The sequence below is a fragment of the Rhinolophus sinicus genome, linkage group LG01, assembly GCF_036562045.2.
Source record: "Rhinolophus sinicus isolate RSC01 linkage group LG01, ASM3656204v1, whole genome shotgun sequence".
Taxonomy (NCBI): domain Eukaryota; kingdom Metazoa; phylum Chordata; class Mammalia; order Chiroptera; family Rhinolophidae; genus Rhinolophus; species Rhinolophus sinicus.
This window is the reverse complement of record NC_133751.1, coordinates 171,194,317-171,218,755: the sequence shown is the minus strand read 5'-3', so window position 1 is coordinate 171,218,755 and position 24,439 is coordinate 171,194,317. Positions and strand designations below refer to the sequence as shown.

Sequence of the window (24,439 nt, the reverse complement as noted above, 5' to 3'; positions counted from 1 at the left end):
AAAACTATATTTCTGAAAAATTGTATAATGACCAAGGTTGGTGGATTGTGTAATTTTAAAAACAACATTAAAATTATTTTAAAATTCTGTGAAAGATCACTGTAAAGAATTTAGAAATTACACATAGTACAATGGAGAAAATGAAAATAACCAATAATCCTACCCAAGTCTAATCACTTAACATTTTGCTATATTTCTCCCTGATTTTCATCTTGTGTATATTAGCTGTTTTTGACCCTTATTTTTCAATTAGCATCATAGTATGAAACTTTATGTATACCATTAAATATTCAAATATGTTTGCCAATAACTATACATATAAGTATCATAAATTAAATCATGAGCATCGTAAATCAAGTGTTGTGTGTTTTTGATATTATAAATAATTGTGGAAAACATCCTTTTTCCTTTTCTTTGAGACACTCTTGAGTAAACCAAATATTCATTATACTTAAGGTAGAAAATTTGAAAAGTATATATAAAAAGTATATGTAAAAAGGTGATCCCAAATCATTGTTTATAATTAGATGTACGTATAGCTATTTTTTCCTGTGTGTATATTTTAACACACAGTATACTGTAATATAAATATTTCACTAGATTTCCGCTTATTTCTTGAGTATAAATTTCTAAAGTAGAATTATTTCTTCAATGTAAGAATATTTAAAAGACTCTTCATACACATTGCCAAGTTGCTTTCTATTTACACTTTCCTCTGTAAATGCTTTCATTTTTAAAGGTTGTTCATTATGTGGCTGCAGTTGTATTTGTTGATATAAATTTTAGTTCCCTGTATCCTGGATTATATCTGTATTTAGAGCTATTCTCCTTTAGCTGGTCAGTAAACTTGGTTCATGTGTATATTCAACATTACAGAAAATGAAACAACAATTGGAAGCCTGGGTTCTTTTGTGATTTTTGTGTATAGTTTTCTTTTGCCACACATTTTTCTTTAGTATCAATAAATTAAGGAAATGAAAAATATACTTTTCTGTCATATAGCTCAGTATCTTTTAAACCTAATATAGCGCCTTAAAACAGTTCTTTAAAATATTGTTTTGAATAGGTAGTAAAAACATATGGTACAAAATTCAAAAAGTTCAAAAAACCATACAGTAAAAAGTCTTCCCTTTCCTGTCTCTCAAATGCTCAGTTCTCTTTCCCGGAAGCAACCATTTTAGTAACGTCTTGTGTATCCATCTAGAGATACACTCTTTATATAAATTTGTATACATCTACACGGTGGGTGGGTAGCATAGTAAACACACTCTCTGCACTTGAGATTGTTCCATAACAGTGTATTGTTCTTTTGAAAAGGTGTCATAGCACGCATTTGTATGAGTGGCTATAATTTAACTAGTCTTCCACTGATTATGTCCAGTCTCGCCATTACAGTGACTGTCTTCTGTGCGTTTCATTTTGACTGTATGTGAGTACATATGTAGGGTAAGTTTTGGGAACAAGAATTACTGTGTCAGCATGTGTTGTCAGATTTTTCCTAGGCTCTGTGGTAGCTTATGTTCCCACAGTATGTCTGTTTCCTCACATTTTAGACATGACAGGATATCAAACTTTTTGATATTTGTCAATTTGGTTAAAAAACTGTATCTTAGTTATAGTGTTAAGTTTTAATTTGAATTGAAAAGATACAACCTTTTCTGTTGTTTAACAGTCCTCTTCCTGTAACCTCTTTAAGTGAATATAAATTAAAATTTTTATCTGATAATGAATTTTAATAAAAATTAACTCCAACATTAAATATGCAACATGATTTTATAAAGGAGGATTTAAACATTTTGTAAAGATGTTTAATGCTGTCAAAATAGGGACTTCTGGGTTTTATTAGGTTTTAATTAATGCGCATTCTCCAGGTAAAATTTTCTAGTTTAAGCTGATTTTCAATTTTGTATTGCACGTTGTTCCCAGGTGTGGTTTAAGCATTGTCCTTAAAGGAATGTACTAAGCATGGTGGTGCCATGTGCCTTGTTAGCTGTATATAGCAGAGACCTGAGAAATTGCTATGTAGTTTAAAACATGTTCCCTCCAGGTGTTACGTTAGTACTGTATATTACATGAGCAGTGAGATCTGATGATTAAATTATGGCGTGGAGGCCATAAGAATATAGGCAAGTTCTTCACAACTGTATGGCACGTAAGTCTGTTTTTTTGTTTTTGTTTTAACTTCTTTTTTTTTAAATTAAAGTTTATTGGGGTGATAATCATTAGTAAAGTTACATAGATTTCAGGTGTACAGTTCTGTAACACATTATCTATATCTCACATTATGTGTTCACCACCCAGAATCAGTTCTCTTTCCATCACCATATAATAGAAGGCCTGTCATTTTATAAGCTAGCCTCAGACTACTTATTCTTCCTACTTTCCCATCCCTCTTTCTTCAGCCAGTTTTTATTCTGCTCATGTTTAATATCTTAATATTTACAAATATTGTTCTGTTCTAGCATGTACTACTCTATAGGATTCTCACCCCCCTTTTTATTGGCATACATGAAGGCACAGCTCAAATACCACCTTTTTTTTTTTTTCAAGTTGTCAGTAGCTTCTATAGTGAATTATTTGCCCTATCTATTCATCTTTGCTTTCTAAGCACCTTACATATTGCTTGGTATACAGTAATGTATTAAAAGATTTAAGAGGGTAACGGGGGTGGGGGGTGGGGGGTGGGATATGAGGATGGGGGGGATCGAATATATGGTGATGGAAGGAGAACTGAATCTGGGTGAAGAACACACAATGGGATTTATAGATGATGTGATGCAGAATTGTACACCTGAAATCTATGTAATTTTACTGACAATTGTCACCGCAATAAATTTAATTAAAAAAAAAAAAAAAAAAAAAAAAAAGATTTAAGAGTGTTTTATAATCCAAGTAATTCTAGGGCTGCATTCTATTTTAAATCAGTTCAGTTAGTTCACTTACAAATAAAAATTAAAAGAGTTTAAAGGTATGTATAGTTTGTTTTGGAATTGTTCATCTATGCAATCTAAATAGCTTTGTCAGATGTACTTAGTTACTGTTTAGTCACCGTTAAAATTGTGTGACAGATTTGTATTTGATGTATATGTTTTAATGTTGGCTTGTGACAAAAACTTAATGAAGTTTATCCTAAAGTTTTATTTGTTTATACAGAGAATGTCCAACCACACGGATGCAGCAGGAGAAGTACTATTGGAAAGGAAAGGTTGTGCAGGAGTGATAACACTAAACAGACCAAAGTTCCTAAATGCACTGAATCTTAGTATGGTTCGGCAGATTTATCCACAGCTAAAGGTTTGTAATTTTCTTAAAGCAATTATGTGGATTCTTTTAAAACTGTATCCAGTAGTTCATTTCTGGCATTCTCTCCCATTGTCCTTGGGATCTCTTAGATCACCGCTTGAGCCCCATTGATTCTTGAGTCTTCAGTGATTTCCTTGTGTGGTTATCCTGAAGCACCACTAGTGACACAGTTCATTGCCTCTCGAGACAGCCCCTTCCATTTTTACGTAGCTGAGTTCACCTTGTGCTCTGCTGTTCTCTCTCTGACCTTTTAACCAGTATTACTGGTTCTGCCTCTTGGGGTATGAGCGTACAAATCTAATCTGCTTCCACATGACAGCTTTTTGGTTTGAAGACAACTATTTTTTAACTGCTTGGCCAGCCTTTTCATAAGCTCTTCTATTCTAAGTAAAGTGCAGTGGAAAAGCGTAACTTAAAGTCAGACCGCTTGTGTTTGAAACTTGGATTTCTATTTATTAACTGTATAGATTGGGAATGTTAATCTCTTTGTGTCTCACTTTCCTCAGCTGTGAAATGGGGATAATATTTCATAGGATTGTTGTGAAGATAAAGCAGTGTACCTAATATGGTCAGCCACATAGGTGTTAATCAAACATTAGTTTTTCCCTGGTCAACTGTTCCTCAATTCTTCATTGGATGAGTTTGTTTTCCATTGTACTTTGTTTGGAGCACCTTATAATATGTCCTTAAATGTGATACAGAAAAATAAGCCAAGTGTTCCAGATTAGAGTTGGACCACAGTGAAAGAAAGTAGAAACTTCCACGTGAGAATGCCATATTTCTATTAATGTAGCCCAGTATTGCATTTAACCCTTTAGAGAACCATGTCTGTCCAGCTTCCGTGTTTCCCCGAAAATAAGACCTAGCCTAACTGTCAGATGTAATGCGTATTTTGGAGCAAAAATTAATATAAGACCCGGTGTTATTTTACTATAAGACCAGGTATAATATAATGTAATGTAATGTAATGTAATGTAATATAATATAATATAATATAATATAATATAATATAATATAATACCGGGTCTTATATTTAGTTTTGCTCCAAAAGATGCATTACAGCTAATGGTCCGGCTAGGTCTTATTTTCAGGGAAACACGGTACATCTCTTCCTTTATTCTCAAGTATAGAATTTATAGACCCTCTGTTAATTTTTCTGTCTCTCATTTTTCATTTGATCCATTGTTCTAGTATTTTGAATTTATATTCTCTCTTGATTCACCCTACTTATTAGCTGTCCTTATCAATCCCAAATCAATTCCAGATTTGACCTATGTAAGTGTTTTTACTCTGTTACTTACAAATTTGTCAGTAGGACAGTATGTCACTACAGTAGAAAGGTTATTGCTCTGTTTATCAACAATCTTTGGATTGATTTGTTCACCAAGTTTATAAGCTTATGTAACATGTAGTATTATTAAGCCTATATTTTTTGACTTTGGTCTAAAAGTTGTCATGGCAGAGATTTCAGATGCCAGGATGAAATTTGAATTACAAAATATGTTCATCTAGCAACTTTGTTGAAATAGCTTCTAATTTATGTCAGAAAAAATGAAGTTGGGATCCATTCTTCTGGATGATTTATAAAGCTTAAGCTTATACTAAATCTATCTATACACGTACTCGTATCTGTATGTACATATGTGCATTTGGATATATCTCTAATGAGTTTGTATTGATAATATACTTATACCATCTTTTTAGAAGTGGGAACAAGATCCTGAAACTTTCCTGATCATTATAAAGGGAGTTGGTGGAAAGGCTTTTTGTGCTGGGGGTGATATCAGAGGTAAAAACTTATTTCGCTCTCACCTAAATGCTTTTTTTCTATTACTGATAAAGTATTAGCAAATTTTCGTAGTACTTCATAATTTGCTATCTTTTTTAGATTTCTGTTTGTTTTAAAGTTAATACATTCTTATGTAGTTAATTTAGGAAAAGGAAAAATTTAAAGACGTATCTTTCGCAGTTAATGTTGCAAAAATGAGGATAATAGCGATTTTTTTTTTTTTTAACACACATATGCCCTTCAGATATCTTGTCTTTCTCCCTGAATCATTCCAAACAAAATGTCCAGTTTGGTACATGAGTCCACTTTCTATTTTAGAATAGCTGATATTAAGCAGTTCCGTTTGTCACATAATCTGACAATCTGGCCATGTTGAGTGATTTTCCATTCTCCAAATATGACATGTTCTCCCATATTTCTATGAGTTTGCCTATGCTTTTCCATTGTTCATGATCCCAAAGTTGGGTGTACTTAATAGCATTTATCCTGTTATATTGTCAATATGTTTTCATGTGTGTTTATGAATAATAAGATTAATTCTCATCTTTCTAATTGTTTAGGTCAATCTGTCTTATACATTTAACTATTACAGACAAAAGAGAAGAAATGTTAGTTTTCAAGATCAAAGTCATGTACTTACTGTTATCACTGTTGGTTGTCAGTATTTTATATATACTGACAACTTCTTATGTTTTGTATTTTGTTTCTTAAGGAATTGGTAGGGTCCAGGGATGGGTTTTCCTTCTTTTCATTTTGTATATATTTTATTGTATATATTTTTTCATATGTATATTTTTATTGTTTTAAGACTGTTTGCGTTGATCTATTTATTAAATTTACAAGATTATGTATACCGTTATATTTAGAAAAGGAAGAAACAAGCTTGATTCAGGACATAATTTCAAATACCTATTTAATTTAAAGTAACTAAGTCTTAAAATTGCAGTTTACATTTTTCAATATCTTAGACTGATTGGTTAACTAAATTGTGTTTGAATTTATTATTTTGCCCACACTGTGAATATTTTAAAACTTGTTTTTCAACCTGGAATTAATTTTTCCTATGAGTTGGGCCTATGACCTTGTCAATTTACAGATGGACAAAGCCTTATGTATTGATTTTAGCTTCTGACTGTGAGCTATTTTTGCATAGATGCCTAACTTTATATTGATGTTTGGAAATACAGTTACAAATTCTAGAATTATTCCAGTTTACGTGTATAAAGCAATAGTTTTCAATTTCAGAAAATTTAGTTTCTATAAAGATCATAGTCTAAGACGATAAGTTGGCACTCCAAAATTTGTTTTTAAATGATATTATGAATGTCATTTAATTTTACTTTATATGGAACTAGTTGATTAGAATAAGACCACAAGGAAATCTAAGAAGATTTTTGAGATGAAAGAGCTTTATTCAACAGGCAATACAATGTATAGTCCTTTCCTTTTAGAATTGGTAAGCAGTGATAAGGACTTAATAAAAGACAGTAGATGAGGGTTTGGGGGGACATGGAGCAGTTAAAGCCACAGAATGACAAAACTAGATATTAAATCTTTCTTTTAAAAACCAGGAAAAGAAGGCAACATTTGGAACATTTTAAAGGAAGACATATCAGAGTGCTAGAGTTAGTCTAAATATCTATGAATAGTCAACAATTTTTATGTAACTCCCATAAAAGAAGAAACATTATATAATATACATTTAATTTGTATATTTTAGTAGATAATTCTCCTAAGACAGGAAAAGGCATAGGAGCTTGCAATATGTGGAAGAGAAAGGTCTGATAGTAGTCTTGACATTGACTGGAGTAAGAATATAGTAGATGTGAACTTTGGATAATAGGAAATTGCAATAGAAATGAAACTGTTTGATAGTATTTATCATTCAGATATTTACTGAGCACCTGTTTATTAAGCCAGGCGGTAGTATGCTGTACCCACATCCTTGAGAAGTTATATTTCCATTTATACCCTCTCTAGCTTCGCCTTTTACCCTTTTCCTTCAGTCTTTTAAAACTACTTATTTTTTTTATTTTATTCTTTCTTGCCTATGTGCCTCTGTAGTTTACTCCTTTATCTACTCAAAACTTTCCCCCTTTCACTTTTCAGGAAATCCCTATCTATTGTTCAAACTTGGCTCAGACTTATGTCTTCTTAGAGGCCTTCTTTTAGTTACTGCTCCCATTCCCACAGCACCCCAGTCTTACAGTGAGCAGAGTACAAGGACTGTATTTTAGGAGTCTTTTTCATTAGTCTGAACTTCAGGGCAGCCATCATATATTTGCTCTCTTGTTATCTACAGCACCTAAAACAGTACATGATACCTACATAGTAAATGCTCAAGTAATATTCCTTAGTGAAATGAATGTGGCAGAAATATTACCTCGATGGAATATATATATTTCTGTATGTGTATGTATAATATGAGGTCGGACAATTAAGTTCACGAACTCATACTAGAAAAAGTGCTATATACCTCATTGCTGAATATCACTTTAGTCACCTACGAAGTACTCCCCTTGGGAAGCTATGCACCGATGCCAGCATCTAATGCACCCTTCAAAGCAATTTTGGAACTCTTTTTTCTGGAATGGCCATCAAAGCTGTCATCGTATTACCCTGGATGTCCTGAATATCATCAAAATGTCTTCCTTTCAGTATTTCCTTTATCTTCGGGTAAAGAAAGAAGTCATTGGGGGCCAGATTAGGTGGGTAGGGAGGGTATTCCAGTACAATTATTTGTTTGCTGGCTAAAAACTCCCTCACAGACAGTGCCGTGTGAGCTGGTGCCTTGTCGTGATGCAAGAGCCATGAATTGTTGGCTTCAAGTTCAGGTCGTCTTTAAGTTTTTCACACAGCCTTTTCAGCACTTCCAAATAGTAAGCTTGGTTAACTGTTTGTCCAGTTGGTACAAATTCATACTGAATAATCCCTCTGATATCAAAAAAGTTTAGCAACATCATTGCAACGAGTTTGCGAACTTAATTGTCCGAACTTGTACACTTTGTGTTAAGATATATTGCTAAAGGAAGTGTTTATCCAGCAAATGTTTATTCAGGTGCTACAGAAAACGGTCAAAAGAAAATGCATTTTGTAGCAATGTATAACTTCTAATTTAACTGTAACACTTTGTAAGAAGTTCTTAAGAATTTTTGCCTTGAAGTTTTGACATTGGACTGTGAATCTGGCTAACTATGATGCCTGTGGCATGGGCAGCTTCAACTAACTAACCATTGTAGAGTTTTCCCCTCTTACTATCACAACATTTTTAATTTATTTTATTTGACTATATTGACTGGAAAACACTTTTAAAAAAAAATAATTTGTAATCCTTCCTTCTTTTTTCTTTTTTTCTTTGTAGCGGTTTCAGAAGCTGCAAAGGCAAACCAGAAGTTGGCTCAAGAGTTCTTCAGAGAAGAATATATACTAAATAATGCCATTGGTATGTGTGCTCTGCTGAGAGTTTTGAAAATGGAATCAAGAAAAGCAGCACAGTACAAATTTATTAAAAATGGAATCAATAGAGTCTCAGTTAATTTTTGGATATACTGTGTGCCAGGCATAAATAAATTTGATTAAACTGTTCTAACTGTTCATTCCCAAACAGTTCACACTTTTTATATTAGTAGGCTATACTTAACTACGATTTGTCATGCAATCAGTATGAAAACGTGGATTCTGATTGTATGGATGGCTTTCTTGGAAAACAAGAAACTTGGGTCTCAGTTTTCTCTGTAAAATGAAGTATCATTTTGTAATTCTTGAGGAATTACAATTGAAGCAGTACTTTTATCAAGCATGTGTTTCAAATGTTAAGTTACAGGGAATACTATAATAAATACTTGAGTACTCACCAGCCCAGAAGGAACAGACATCAGAATTTGACTTTTGTGTGATGTTTTAAAATTTATATAAGAGAAATGGACTACAAGTTTTAAAATGACAGTTCAGCCTATTTTGTTGCTTTTCTCAGTACCATTTCTCTCTCCAGAAGCAACCATTGTCATTAATTTGTCGTGTATCCCGCTAGACCATACTCTATATTTTTACTACATATTTATGAGCAAAAATAGTATTATTTTGTGCTTTTGAAATTTGCATAAATATTTTACTGTATATCTATTCCTTAAGTTGTTTTTAATAACATGGACTGTAACTGGTCTATAGCATTCAATATTATGAATATATCTCACATTATTCCACATTAATAGATATTTTAGATCATTTCAAATTTTTACTAATACAGATTGTTGCACTTTTACACAGAGGGTGCCAAAAACATGTATACACATTTTAAGAAAGGAAAAAACTGTATTAATATATACCAATAACAAAAGATGACGACAAGTCACATTCGACTTCTGCAATTATAAGTGGTGCTCAAAGTGGTTACCATCAGCAACCAGACACTTCTGATTATGGTGAACTACTGCTTCAGCCATGTTGACCAAAGTGTTAACATCTCTTAAAATGTGTATATATTTTTTGGCACCCCTGGTAAATGTCCCCTTAATACCCATGTGCAAGTTTCTCTAGAAATTTAGTGGTCATGGTTGTTATCCAATGCTTGAGCATCTACTTTTCTCTGACTTTCCGCTCCTGGGCAGGAACTTAATTGAGTTCTTGGATCAGTAAGTAGAGTTTTTCTAGTCATGTTTTACAAATTGAATAGCTCTTCCTAGCATGAGGCTTTGCGCACATATCTCATTGCAGAAGGTATGTGGCCCAGAATTTATTCCCAACTGAAAACAGATACACACACTCATAATCTTTGACTGTAGCTCCCACTCACTTATTGACTTTTGAGTTTCTTATTTGTTTCTGGCACCTGGGGATTTCCCATGTTTGGCTTTGAACTTGGATTGCATTTAAATTTTATTTTTTTCTAGAATTTCTATGTCTTTAAAGTAGGAGTGGGGGAAAGAGGCTGTTTTCCACTCCAGCTCTGTGAGCCAAATTGAATAGACATCTCTCACCTCTTTAAGTCTAAAATTCTACATACCAAATTTACTTAGAATGTTTTTTTCTAAAAATGTATACCAGCACTGCCCATTAGGACTTTCTACAATGATGAAAATATTCTTTATCTGTGCTGTCCCCGTATGATAGCCACAACCACAGGTGGCTAATGAGTACTTGAGATGAGGCTAGTGTGATCAAGAAATTGAATTTTAAATTTTATTTAATTGTAATTAATTTTAATCTAAATAGCTACGTTTGGATAGAGGGTACTATATTAGACAGTGTAGTTCTTTACTAAATGAAAGGATAAGGAAAACACCTCTGAGTAGTTTGAAAAGAGAGTTTGGTAAAATGGTAATCTACAGAGAGAAAGCCTTCAAGGTATAACTTCTACACATTGTAATGATGTATTTTGGTCGATAAGGAATTTGACAGATTCTGGTTTTATGTCCTGCATCAATTAGTTTCTAATATTTTATATTTGAGATATATGTATCTATAGCTGAAATGGTGTGTGTCTATGTGTATGTGTGTCTGTCTCCATTTCAATCAATAGAGAAATTTCTTTTCATAGTTTCTAGGGAATTATAGTTCAAAATTGAGGGCTATGGAGGTCTTCATGAATGTGAAATTAGATTTGGGCTTTGGTGGCTCATTTGGCAAATTGGGAATATTTACCGAATTGTTAGCTGGATTAAAACTATAGTTTGATATTGGCCTTTGGTAAGGAGATCATATTGGCAACAAGCTGTAACATAAACTCAGTGATTTACATTTTTATTTTGCAGGCAACTCCCCCGCTCAGAGGAAAAACAAAAAAGGGAAAGGAACAGAGTAAAAGTATACAGAATTTTTGAGTGGGAAGGGACTTCTGAGGCCATATATTAAGTCTTGTCATGTAATAGATGAGCAAACTTAATCTGAGTGTCATATATATGATACACACATATGTGACATGCATATAATGTGTGTGTATATATATGTAAATATGTATATTTATGCCCAATGCTAGTATATATATTGAATTGCCAGTGTGTGTGTGTATAGCAGGTGCCAAAAAAATGTATACACATTTTAAGAAATGAAAATGTATTAAAATTGTAATACTCAATATATAACAATAACAAAAGATGAATATAAGTCATATGTATATATTTTTTTGGCACCCCCGGTATGTGTGGGTGTGGGTGTGTGTATGAAATGCCTGTATATATATTGAATATAGTTGAATTGCCAGCTAATGACAAAGCTGAGATTACAATCTTGGTCTTTTAATTTCCAATCCATGCTTTTTCCTTTATGCTGCACTGCTCTTTGTTTCCAGATATTACTTTAGATGTATAAAAAACAAATTATGTTCTTTAAAACACAAGTATATACATAAATGTCAGTTGCTTGTAAGGCAGTTAATTGTATTCCTCAATAGGTGACTTATATAAGGCTTTCATTTGTTTCAAATTGAAGAGTTGTTAAATGATAATGAACAGGCGATCAGGATTGTTTATGGATTAACATTTTTAAAAGAACATGTTTACAAGCCATACATTTAGTCTACCATGATATTTCTTGTAAGAATTTCCTTGGGAAAATAGAGTTAATGTAACATGTTTTTGGAAAAAAATAAATGTACTTTAAATATTGCACCTAATTACAGTTCTATTTCTTTTAGATTCTTGCCAGAAACCATATGTTGCACTTATTCATGGAATTACAATGGGTGGGGTAAGTAGACTGTTTTACTCTCATAAATATGTGATTTGTATTAAAAATAAGTTCATTATTAAGCAGAAGTGAGGTGATAAGTATAATACAGTAGAACTCATTGAAACAAAATCATATTTGGATTTTGGAGCCTTGCAGGCTTGGGATATAATACTTATAGCACTTTCAGACTATCTCCACCCAAAAGAATATGTTTTTAATTATGTTATATGCTATTTCAGCTTCTTGAATTAGCAAGCTTTTCTAACCAATAGAATTCATTGAATCTTTTTCCTGTAATGTAGAACCCTTATTCTACTTAGAAGTAAACTGATTGTTTCCAACAGCTTCAGAAGAGAATCTGAAATGGAGGGTTTTTTTGTAGACTCTGAATAGTGGGGATGTGTTTGCCAAAATCATATCTGTTGCACAAAATCTCACCTTAGTAATGAAAGTGAGTATTTTGTAAAGTTCTCTGGTACTGCTTTTCTATCAGTTGACAAATATTTGAGTCTGTACTATTACAAAAAAGTCTTAAATGTCACTGGCCTTGAACAAGTTGATATGGAGATGAAGAAAACGTGAAATAATTACTGACAAGTGGTAAATTTGTATGGCACTGATTATAACAAAGACAAACCTTTAAAGAAATGAGAGGTCAGAGTCTTCATGGCAAGAAAAGGTAGGATTTAGGTAGATAGTAGGAGGTCAAAGGGTAGAATTTTAAAAATTTCACTTGTCCCAGTGTTTCAGAGATTTAATCAGTGGGAATACAAGAAGTCCTCCTCTTTTTCTCATGGAATCACACTAGATGAAGCCTGTTGGTCACTGGGAATTGCTTAGATCTTGCACAGCATTTTGGGAAGGGATGTCACTAGCAGCGATGGTTAGACGGCAGGATCAAGGGCAGACTGTACCTCCTTGCTTGTTGACAGGTACTGAGCATGAGTTGATTGTGTTTTCTTTATCAAGGAAGTATTAACATGGGGAAAATAAGAGCTCCCTGAAAAAATATGGCAGAACAAGGGGAAGGAAAATAATTTGAAGCTTTGAAGGAAGAGCTGCTCTGTGAATGTGAAAGGTACCAGGAAATAAAACAAAAATCATGGGGCATACTTAATAATATGTAAAAAAAGATGTGGCCCCAATAAAATAGGAAAAGCAGCCCATAAGGTAACGAGCTCAAATGAAAGGTTAACAGGTTGAAAAGGAAACCCAGGTAACATAAGGAAGGATGACTGGAAACTAAAATGCGACAACAGAACTGACATTCCTCTTTGGAATCAATAGATTAGAAGGAGTAAAATTTAATGTTACAAATAATGAAGTTGTATCTGTGAAGACAAACTTGACAAGCTCTCACCAAAAAAGACACAGATAAAAATGATGACAGTAAACATTTTGTGGTAATGAAATGTGAAAGATACTGAGAACCTAACAAAGGAATGATAAATACTCCATGGAAAAGAAATCAAACACTTGGAACAGAAATGCTGGTCAGTTATAATTAAAGATGACTTCTTTTATTAAAAACAAAAAACTCTCAAGCCCGAGGTATGTATAATTAAAGGACATACAGCATTCCAGATAAAATCAGTGAAAAGAGATCAACACCTAGATAAAAGCTCAGTTAACTATTTTTTTTTTTAATTATAAGCTTTAAATTAAAAAAAAAAAAAACCCAAGCAAACAAAAACTAATTGCAAGTATTCAGACCAAGGAGTGGCGGTGAAAGGATGGTTAGTGAATACAGGTATGTACAAAGGAACAGAAATCATTCTGGTTTCAGACTTTGTTATATTAAGTGCCAGAAGTCAGTGGATTGAGAAAGTTATGAAATAAAGTAATTCAGACCCAAGAGTTTTCTACCTAATCAAGCTGCCATTTAGGGTAAGTGTAAAAGAAAAATATTCTCAGAAATCAAAAGGCTTGGAAAATATATCGCTGACATAACATTGTTGAAAATATTTCATTAAACATTTGGTCAAGTTGACCAAATGTAATAACACAGACTAGTTATGATATGACAGTATTGGTGAACTGCCCTGTGGTACTGTCAGTGGGCAGAACTGTCTTTTTATAGGAGCCTGAGAAGAATTAATGCTCTAGCATACCACATCTGAATGAGTTGGCTATGCATTTTGGCCTCCGTGACATGTAGAGGTTGGGGCAGTGTTTGTATACATTCCTATATATGTTACAGCTAAGAATACTCCATTCGTTTCTAAAGAGAAGACTGCAGTAAAACAGATAAGATAATGTTATCTTGAATAGAGGGAGTAAGAGTGATGCTGCCTCTTCCTATTGTTCTCTGTTTTCTGCATTTGCTTTAAGGAGTATGAATGACTTTCCAAATGAAAATGAAAATATACTTTATATCAGCCTTTGTTAACCAGAATACCACCAGAGAATTAAACCTTGGTACCCTAAGGCAATGTTTTCAAGGTGTCATCCTTGCAGCAGTATCAGCTGCACTTGGGAATTGGTTAGAAATACACATTCTTGGGCCCTACCGCAGAGTCAGACTGTAGTGGTGGAGCCCAGGGGTCTCTTAACAAGCCTTCCTAGTGATTTTGGGTCATGTTAGTGTGAGAATCTGTGACCCACGGCATCCATTGTATGTAAAGAATTAACTTGTGTCCTATTTCTGTCCTGTGCTTCGAGAGTGGTACCAAGTATGTACTACCATCCTTGGGAAAATGGAGAAAATAGTCAATTCATTTGCATTGATACGTGGTTCAGATGAGGAACTCTTCACTGAGAAAGGTTTTTTACGTATTGTCAGCCCCCCCAATAAAACCTAAGAGGTGTGATCAAACAATACAGTGAATGTTTAAATATAAAAAAATATATTACACTAAAAGACACATTGCTGTCTGGAAGTCCTCTTTTGTGTCTTTAGTTGTGCTGTCGTGGCTGCCTCAATGTCCAGAATCATTTTGACTTTGGGGAAGAGCCAGAAGTCACAGGGTGCCAGAGCCAGTGAATAAGGTGGATGAGGACACACTGTAATGTTTTTATTTGACAGAAATTGCCATATACCAGAAGCAATGTGTGACACAGAGCATTGTCATGATGGAGGATGATTTATGGCACACTTTAAAACACACCTCTCTCAACCATAGCTCACATCTCACTGACTGCACCGAACAAGTTGAAAATTGTCACACACTGTTACTAAGGTTCAAGGTACAACTTCCTGTATTGAAAATCCCTGCCTTTCCCTTGGATGGCACTCGGCAGCAGCATTCACCGTATTTTGTGATCAACGGAAAGGCTCCGTGTTACACATTGCTTCTGCTACGGCAACTTCTGTCAAATAAAAACATTACGTTGTGTCCTCAGCCACCTTATTAACCGGATCTGGCACCGTGCCACTTCTGGCTCTTCCCCGAAGTCAAAATGACCATGAAAGGTAAATGTTTCAAATCGAGTCAGACAATTGAGGCAGCCACAACAGCGCAACTAAAGATACTCAAAAAAGAGGATTTTCTGAACTGCTTCAGAGAGTGGCAAGAATGGTGGGATAAGTGTGTTTGAAGCGAAGGGAAGTATTTTGAGGGGGATTAATGGCAATGTGCCTTTTACTGTAATGCATTTTTTTGTTTAAACATTCACCGTATTGTTTGATAGCACCTCGTATGTGTCTTTTCTCCCATCAGATCTGCGCACTACATGCTCCATGTGCACTCTATATCTAATTCATCCTTAAAGACTGGTGATCTACCCTATTTTTGACAGTCTTAAATACTACTATGATTAAATGTGATTTATGTTTCTACTGACTCAATGCCTTCAATCTGTACTTCAAATTTGGCATTTATACGTCATTCTTAGTTACTATGAAATAGGCCCAAGTATATTCTATGGTCTGTAAAGGCAAGTACTATCATGCCTTTTTGTTTTTTAACCTTCCCATAACAACTAGCAATGCACAGTACATATTTAATAAATTATTAAAACAGTTTTACTCTAAACAATAATAAACATTTAGTGTAGCCTTGAAAGAGAAATAGACTGGAAGAGAACTGGCTCTTTATTTTTATAATGAGATTTTGTAAACTTTGCTTAATCTGAGACTCTTAGTGAGGTCCAGCTTTAATAGATCAGAGGCTCTCAACCTTGGCTGTATTTTAGAATCACTTGCGAGTCTTTTAAAAATTCTAGTGCCCAGGCTTTATTCATCTCCACAAACCATTAAATCAGATATTGGAGTGGGAACCAGGCATTTTTAAAGCTCCCTGGTGATCCCGATGTGAAGTTAAGGTTATGAACTGCTGCTGATCCACTGGTATTCTTAACCATGTGTGTGATTCAGTGTTACCTGGGTATCTTTTTCCGAATTCTCCTAAGACAATGGTTCTCACAGGTTAGCTTCTGCAAGAACCATTTGGCGGGCTTGTTCAAACAGATACCTCCTCCTCCTCCAATTTCCAGCTTAGTCAGTTTGAAGTGTGGCCTGAGAAGTTGCATTTCTAACACATTCCCAGATGCTGCTGATGGTACTGGTGGCACCTCACTTTAGAAACCACTACCATAAGGTGTTGAACACGGAGTTCGTTACCCTAAAAGCCTTTATTGTCAGAATTTTTTGTAGAATGTTAGTATTATACATAATTATGTAATTATTTTAAATATTTTCATATTTAATATTTTAATATGTAATATATGTTAATATTTTAATGTATTTTAATAATTGTTTTTTAATCCTAATATGAGAATAAGATAGGGCAAAGGCGGCTTAAGAAAAGGTAAACAAATAGTAATTGTTTCTGTCTTCATCATGATTCTGATCAGTAAATTGTTTCTTATAAAAATTTAGAGTTTTGTTAAGAAAACTTGAACAGTCCTAAAGATGGCACCATAGAGCTTGAATTTTTTTCTTTTCTTTTTACTGTAGAAAATGTTTTTTTCCAGCAAGAACAATGACAGTTTTACTGTCTCTTGTCATCCACCCTGAAGAGCAGCATAACACTTTGTAAAGGGGATGGCTAATTCTGTTTCAGATTTCAGAAATTAGAACATTTCCTCAATGTTTAGGTATGCAGTAAAATAAAAATGAATGTTTCTGAGTGCTTCTCCAATAGGTTAATTAAAACTTTGTAAGATTTGTGCTCGCTACGGCAGCACATATACTAAAATTTTGTAAGATTATATCATTCCAATGTTTCTTAAAGAGACAAACTTTTTTTTTTTATAAATAGCAATTTGAAAGAGTAGTTCATTCTGTTTCCTAGGAAGACAAATTTTAAATTTCCTTTACCCTTTACTTGAGATATCGGAAGTCCTATTTTCTCAAGTTAATAGCTAATAGGCAAATTTGCTTTAAAAATTAAAATTAATTTTAGGTATGTATTGAACAGAAAATCCTTACATTTTTATTCTGTACATGTAGTACCACCCACATTTCCCTCTCAACTGAATTGGATTTAAAGAACTTTCAAGTTTTTCTTTAAAGAATTCCCTTCTTCCTTTCTCCCTCCCTCACTTACTCTCTCCCTCCCTTTCTTTTCTCTCCCTCCAGTGCATTTTACAGTAGAAACAAAGTTAACTCCCCACAACCCAACTCAAAATATGCATGCAGGATGGTATCAATTTTGTGTTTTTCAAAGTGTCCTTAAGATTCTGCTAATGAAAGGGTTTTGTGATTAATATAATGGAAAATTAAAAGTTTTAAGGGATATTTTAAAGGGGTATGTTCTAAGGATTAGAGAAGTGGGATTTGGAATGGAAACAGTGAGCGTATGCAATACCCGTATGACTTTGTTGAGACACAAACCAGCCACATGGAAAATTGATTAGTGCTCAGTTAAATGGGAAGTGCTGAAGCAGATTAAGATTAGTCGCTGATTAATTGAGACATGTACTTTTCTTATGAAAATAATTAAAGTCCTCAAGGTTGAATTATGTTAATGTATTGCAAAGATCTATAAGACATGAAGTACATCATTGCTCAGTTTTTAAAGGTATGTTTGCTGTTGTTAGTGACAATTGAATAGATGACATTTTAAAAGAACATTGTTTATTATGATAAAATGCTGGGATTTTCGTAACATTTAGTTACTTATTAGAACCTGAGAGCTTATGAAAGAACAGATAAAATAATTTTACTAATTAAGATTTTTATAGAACCTTTTGAGTTCAGCTCACTTTGCTATGGATGATATGGTAGTTCTATTTTAATTTCTTGCAAAACCTTCATATTGTTTTCCAGTTTACAGTACCAGTTTGCAGTCCTCCCAACCGTGTGCAAGGGTTTCCTTTTCTCCCCATCCTTGCTAACATTTGTTATCTCTTGTCTTCTTGATAATAGACAGACATCCTAACAGGTGTGAGATGATATCTCATTGTGGTATTGATTTGCGTTTCCCTGATAATTACTGATGTTGAATGCCTTTTCGTGTATCTCTTGACCATTTTATATGTCCCCTTTGGCAAAATGTCTATTCAGGTCCTTTGTCCACTTTTTAATCAGATTGTTTGTTTGTTTGTTTTGTTATTGAGTTGTATGAGTACCTTGTATATTTTGGAAATTAATCCCTTACCAGATATATGGTTTGCAAATATTTTCTCCCATTCCAGATGTTGCCTTTTCATTTTGTTGATGGTTTCCTTTGCTGTGTAGAGGCTTTTAGTTGTATATAATTCACTTGTTTGTTTTTGCTTTCCTTGGCTTTGTGTTTGCTGTCACATCCAGGAAATCACTGCCAACACCAACACACTTACCCCCTGTTTTTTCTAGTAGGGTTTTTACGGTTTCAGGGCGTACATTCAAGTTTTTAATCCATTTTGAGTTGATTTTTGTGTATGGAAAATAGGGATTTGGTTTTATTATTTTTCCATGTGGTTATCCAGTTTTCCCAACACCATTTATTGAAGAGACTGTGTTTTCCCATTGCATATTCTTGGCTTCTTTGTTGAAAATTAATAGATCATATATGTGTGGCTTTATTTCTGGGCTCTGCATTCTGTTCCATTGATCTATGTGTCTCTTTTCATGCCAGTGCTGTAGTGTTTTAATGCTATAGCTTTGTAATACAGTTTGAAATCAGAAAGTCTGATGCCTCCAGCTTTGTTCATTTTCAAGATTGCTTTGGCTGTTTGGGGACTTCTGTAGTTCCATACAAATTTTAAGGTTGTTTGTTCTATTTCTGTGAAAAGTGCCATTGGAATTTTGATAGGTATTGCATTGACTCTGTACATTGCTTTGGGTAGTATGAACATTTTAACAATATTCTTCCAATCCATGAGCACGGGATATCTTCTATGTGAGTCTTCGTCAGTTCTTTCATTAATGTCTTATTTTTTTTCAGTGTATAGCTCTTTCACCTCCTTCATTAAATTTATTCCTAGGTATTTTATTCTTTTTGATGCAGTTGTAAAGAAGAATGTTTTCTTAATTTCTCTCACTGAAAGTTCATATTAGTATATGGAAGTGCAGCTGATTTTTTTGTACTGATTTTGTATCCTGCACCTTTCTGACTTTATTTGTTCTAACAGTCTTTAAGGTTTTCTATATATAATATCATGTCATCTTTAAACAGAGACAGTATACTTCTTCCCTTCAGATTTGGTTACTTTTTTTTCTTTTTTCTTGCCTAATTGCCCTGGCTAGGTCTCCTAGTACTATGTTAAATAAAAGTGGCAAGAGTCAGCATTCTTGTCTTGTTCCTGATCTTAAAGGAAAAGCTTTCAGCCTTTCCCTGATCAGTATGGTGTTAGCTGTAGGCTTGTCATACGAGCCTTTATATGTTGAAGTACATTCCATCTATAGTCATATGCCACTTAACAACAGGGATACTTTCTGAGAAATACATTGTTAGGCAATTTCGTCATTGAGCAAACATCATAGTGCAAACATCATTGCACTTCCACAAACCTAGATGATACAGCTTATTAAATCAGTCACAAGAGAAAATGATGGCAATAAAGAGATGCAGCAAACACATGATGTATAAGTCTCCTGGTGGAACACAACATACTATTTTACATCAAACTAGTTTTTTTATAAGTAGGAAGAGAACATTCTAAAATCATGATAAGTGTAGTTTAGTAATATATAAACCAGTAACTTAGTCATTTATTATCTTTTTTCAGGTGTTACGTACTGTGCATAATTGTATGTGCTATACTTTTATACAATTGGCAATGAAGTAGGTTTATTTACACCATCCCCACAAACATATGAGTAGTGTGTAGTGCTACGACATAGGTGACAAGAGTTTTTCGGCTCCATTGTAATCTTATGGGACCACTGTGGTTTATGCATTGAGTGAAACGTTGTTATGTGACACATGACTATACCTAATTTGTTTAGAGTTTTTATTATGAAAGGATATTGAATTTTATCAAATGCTTTTTTGCATCTCTTAGATCATCATATGATTTTTATCCTTCATTTTGTTAATATGGTGTATCACATTGATTTGCGTATGATGAACCATTCTTGCATCGGGAATAAATTCTACTTGTTCATGGTGTATGATTCTTTTAATGTATTGGTGAATTCGATTTGCTAATATTTTGAGGATTTTTGCATCTGTGTTTAGGAATATTGGCCTGTAATTTCCTTTTCTTGTAGTGTTCTTGTCTATCAATAGACATTCTTGTTGCTATCCACAAGATTTCAGATACATGAATATAAGTCATGTATGAGTTAAGCTCTGTGATTCTTATTTGTTCTTTGTGGGTTTAAAGTGGAAGCAGCCAGTTGCAAGTGTGATGAAACTAGACTTGAAGTAGATGTGCAAAGATAAAGGGTGACCAGTCAAGAAACTAAAGGAAGGTCCTGCAGTGCGATTGCCCTGGGAAGTGAAAATAAAACAACTATATTGACAGGTAAACTTGTCTGACAGAGAAAGCAGCAAATATACTGAGAGTGTAGACGTAAAAATAAAAAGGCCTTCCAAAGGGAGAGGCAGCAAACATTTATTTGAGATTAAAAAAAAAAAAAAAAAAAAAAAAAGAATAGCTATTTGGGAAGAATTGATTCAGGTAGAATATTTCTACCTCAGTTATTTGTTTCTGTTTAATATAATTTTCATCCAAAAATAACATGAATTATATGCATCCAAAGCAGGATAAAAAATATCTGTTGCCTATCTCTGCATATTATACTTACATAAGGAATATTTCATTACCATTCATATGCAGTATTTGCCTGTTAATATGATAAGCATAATAAAAAGCCTTTGTTTTCACTGTGGAGCCTGCTGATCAGACTGCTGAGATCCCAGAGATACATTATGAAACTTATTTTATAGTTATGATGTTAACTTCTATAACAGTGTGAAATAATATATGGTGAAAAATCTATTTGAATTTTTAGCAAAAATATATACCTATTTCAAAGCACCATTTATAATCCTAAACGATGGTGAGGAAAGACTCTCACATACTGTCTGACACTGTGATGCAGTGTTCGTTCTAGGCAGTTCACTCATTCTCTCGGATTAGAATTTAAATCCCCGACTCTTGGTGTAAGCATTAGTTACATCACCCCGTTGTATGCCTTTCTGAGTTTGTTGTTTTCTTAACTGTGGTTGTTGGTTTGTTTTCTTAACTGTGGTTGTTGGCTCCATTTCCTTTGGAACATTTAATTTTAATTTTTTAAAAACTTTTTATTGTGAAACAATTTCAAACTTACAGAAAAGATGCAAGAGAAGTACAAAGCACTCCTATATATTCTCATCCATATCCCCTGTTACCATTTTCCACATGTTTTTTTCTCTCTTCATCTCCCCCACATATATCTATGAATAATTTTTTTCTGAACCATTTGAGAGGAAGTTGAAGACATAATAAGCCTTTATTGCTAAATTTTTAAGTGTATATTGCCTAAGAATAAGGACACCAAAATCAGGAAATTTCATTTTGATGCACTACTGTTATCTGTCATTTCTTTTTCAAGCACCAAATTAAATTGTTCCACACATGTCCTTGTTTGTGGTTTGGAGGATTTAATGTTGCCATTAATATAAATTATATGGAGTGGTTGACTGTATCTTACGTTACCTTCAGATATCCTTATAATTATCAATTTGAAAAAGTTAATGTTGCTTTTTGTCTAGAATAGTAATATTATCTGAAAATATAAAAGTGAATGCTTATTTCTAGCTACTGATTAACATATTTCCATTTTGAAGGATTTATTGTGCTTTTTAAGTAATTAGATCTTTAAAAGCCTTAAATAAAGCTATGCCAGCTTTCCCCCTCTATTGAACAACCTGAAAACTCATCTACCTATGTCTTTTAATTTCTAAAAACAGTCTTAGATTGCCCAAGTTTTGGCTTTAGGAGGTGCCAAAATTTAAGTAAGTACATTGTCATGCTTGTTACGGCATCTGAGTTTGACTACATTTATATATTTGTTCTATTTTTCTTCAGTAATTGTGTATGCTTGTCCATGTTAGTCTTTTATAGTAGATTATGAATATGGATCAGATTCATTTTACTGCATCTGCATAGTGTCAGCCTTGCACTGCAGTGATGATTGGTTAATAATAATAACAGTAAAAACGAAGAATGTCAGCATGCTCGGGACACCATAAATATAAGTCACAGAAGGGTTAAATGTAAAAGAGTAGAAAAGATACTATATCAACACTAAAAGAAAGCTGGTACAGCTATTTAAATATTAAATAAGGTACATTTATGGCAAAACTTTTTTCTTGAAATAGGACATTCTCTAATTATAAAATGGGTAACTACGACAAGTCTAAATTTGTATGTCCTATGAATCTGTTTCCATTGTGTATATTGTTTCTCTTTGGTTTTAGTCATGTGGTCTTTTATGTGTCTGATTATTTCTGAGTGCTGTTTATTTATAATTGAGTTATTTCTCCTTGAATATTATTTGAGCTCTAGGATGACATTATCTTCCTCTGAGGAAGATGTACTTTTGTTTCCATAGGTGTCTAGACTAAGGGCACTGTTAATCCCAGATAATCTCAGTCAAATTTTGGGAAGATTTGAAGCTGAGCTTCATTCCAAGTGAGGACTGGTCTGAATCCAGGTCACCCTCAGTCCTAGCGCACCCTAGGGCATTTGGGGCCCAATGTGGCTAGCCCAGAACTCTTTTAAGGAGCAGGTAGGGTTTGGCTTAATCCGTTGAAAACTCTGTTTAGCACGTCACTGTTTTAACATCACCAAGGTGAGATTATAGTCCAAAAAGTTATCAACTGTAGAAAGATATTTTATAAATACTTGTCTAAAACTCTAATCTGAAGCCGAACTGAAATTACTTAATGAGTTTCATAGCACACAATATGACACTAGCACTAAAACTGAGCAAGTCTGGGAACAAATCTCTGTCTGTTTGAAATAATTCTACGGATGTGATATTTTCAAACATTTAAAAATGTTTGATCTTGCAAAAAAGTGGAAAGTTCTAAAATGGGAAATAGACAAAACCATCATTTTAGGAGAAAATTTGAACACACTTTTTTCAATAACAAATGAAGCAGACATACTCAGTATGTACATGTCTACACATACATTTTACGTGTGTGGACATGATGTGGACATTGTCTAATAAACTTGATCCAATTAACATGTACTCAGTAGCAGCAGATTACATGTTCATTCACTCATGGAATGGTTACCAAAATTGGCCATAGAATTAGTCTTAACATATTTCAAAGGATTAATCTTACTATGTCCTCTGCCCCAATGGAATTTCAGCTGGCAATCAATAATAGAGAGATAAGTAGAACATCCTGAATGTTTGGAACACATGCTTATGTTATGCCTTGAGGGTAGGAAGGATTATTTAGATAGTACACTAAATGTACTATAGACAAAAATAAATTAGACTGCATTAAAATTAAGAACTTCTGTCCAAGAAGACATCATTAAGACATCATTAAGAGAATGGAAAGGCAAGCAACAGACTAACTAAAGGTATTTGAAATACATATATCTAACAAATGAATCATATTCAGAATATATAAAGAATTTCTACGATAAGAACCACTAATGGAAAAAGGAGCAATAGATTAGATATTTCACAAAGAGGATATCCAGATAACCAATAAACATGAAAAAGCACTCAACTGTATTAATCATCAAGGAAATGCAAATTGAAACCACAATGAAATACTAATATATTAGAATGGCTAAAATGTGAAAGACAATTTCAAGTGTTGGTGAGGATGTGGAATACCAAACTCATATATTACTGGTGGAGTAGAAATTGGTACTGCTGCTTTGGAAAATTGTTTGATATTATCTTTTAAAAGTGATTGAATTAATACTCTTTGACCCAGCAGTTTTACTCCCAGGTATATTACCCAACCAAAATGTATGTACTTATGTGCCAAAAAATATACATAAGAATGGTCTTTGAATGAATGGTCATTGAATTAGTATCTATAATAGCCCCAAACTGGAAAAACTTAACTAGTCATTTATAGTAGAAAGGATTAATAAATTGTTGTTTATTCATACAAAGGAATGCTATACAATGAAAAAAGTTACTGCTATTCACAATGTGAATGAATCTCATAAACATAATGGTGACTGAAAGAAGTCAGATAAATAACATATACTCTATGATTCTGTTTATATCTAGATCAAAACCAGAAAAACTTATTTTGTTAGCAGTCAGATAGTAGTTAATGGAAGGGTGGACGGAGCAGTGTGACTGACAAGGTGTATAAAGGTATTTCTTAATAATTTTCACCT

The 24,439-nt window shown here is 33.5% G+C and overlaps 1 protein-coding gene across 2 annotated transcripts in view; it reads left to right on the top strand.

Annotated features, from left to right (window-relative positions):
- Positions 1 to 24,439, top strand: part of HIBCH (3-hydroxyisobutyryl-CoA hydrolase) — a 76,134-nt gene that overhangs the window by 13,378 nt on the left and 38,317 nt on the right. For both annotated transcript variants that reach the window (XM_019740711.2, XM_074339398.1), the window contains exons 3-6: positions 3,154 to 3,294; positions 5,008 to 5,092; positions 8,454 to 8,534; positions 11,724 to 11,776. In XM_019740711.2, coding sequence (XP_019596270.1) covers positions 3,154 to 3,294; positions 5,008 to 5,092; positions 8,454 to 8,534; positions 11,724 to 11,776 — 360 coding nt within the window. The remainder of the gene's footprint in view (positions 1 to 3,153; positions 3,295 to 5,007; positions 5,093 to 8,453; positions 8,535 to 11,723; positions 11,777 to 24,439) is intronic.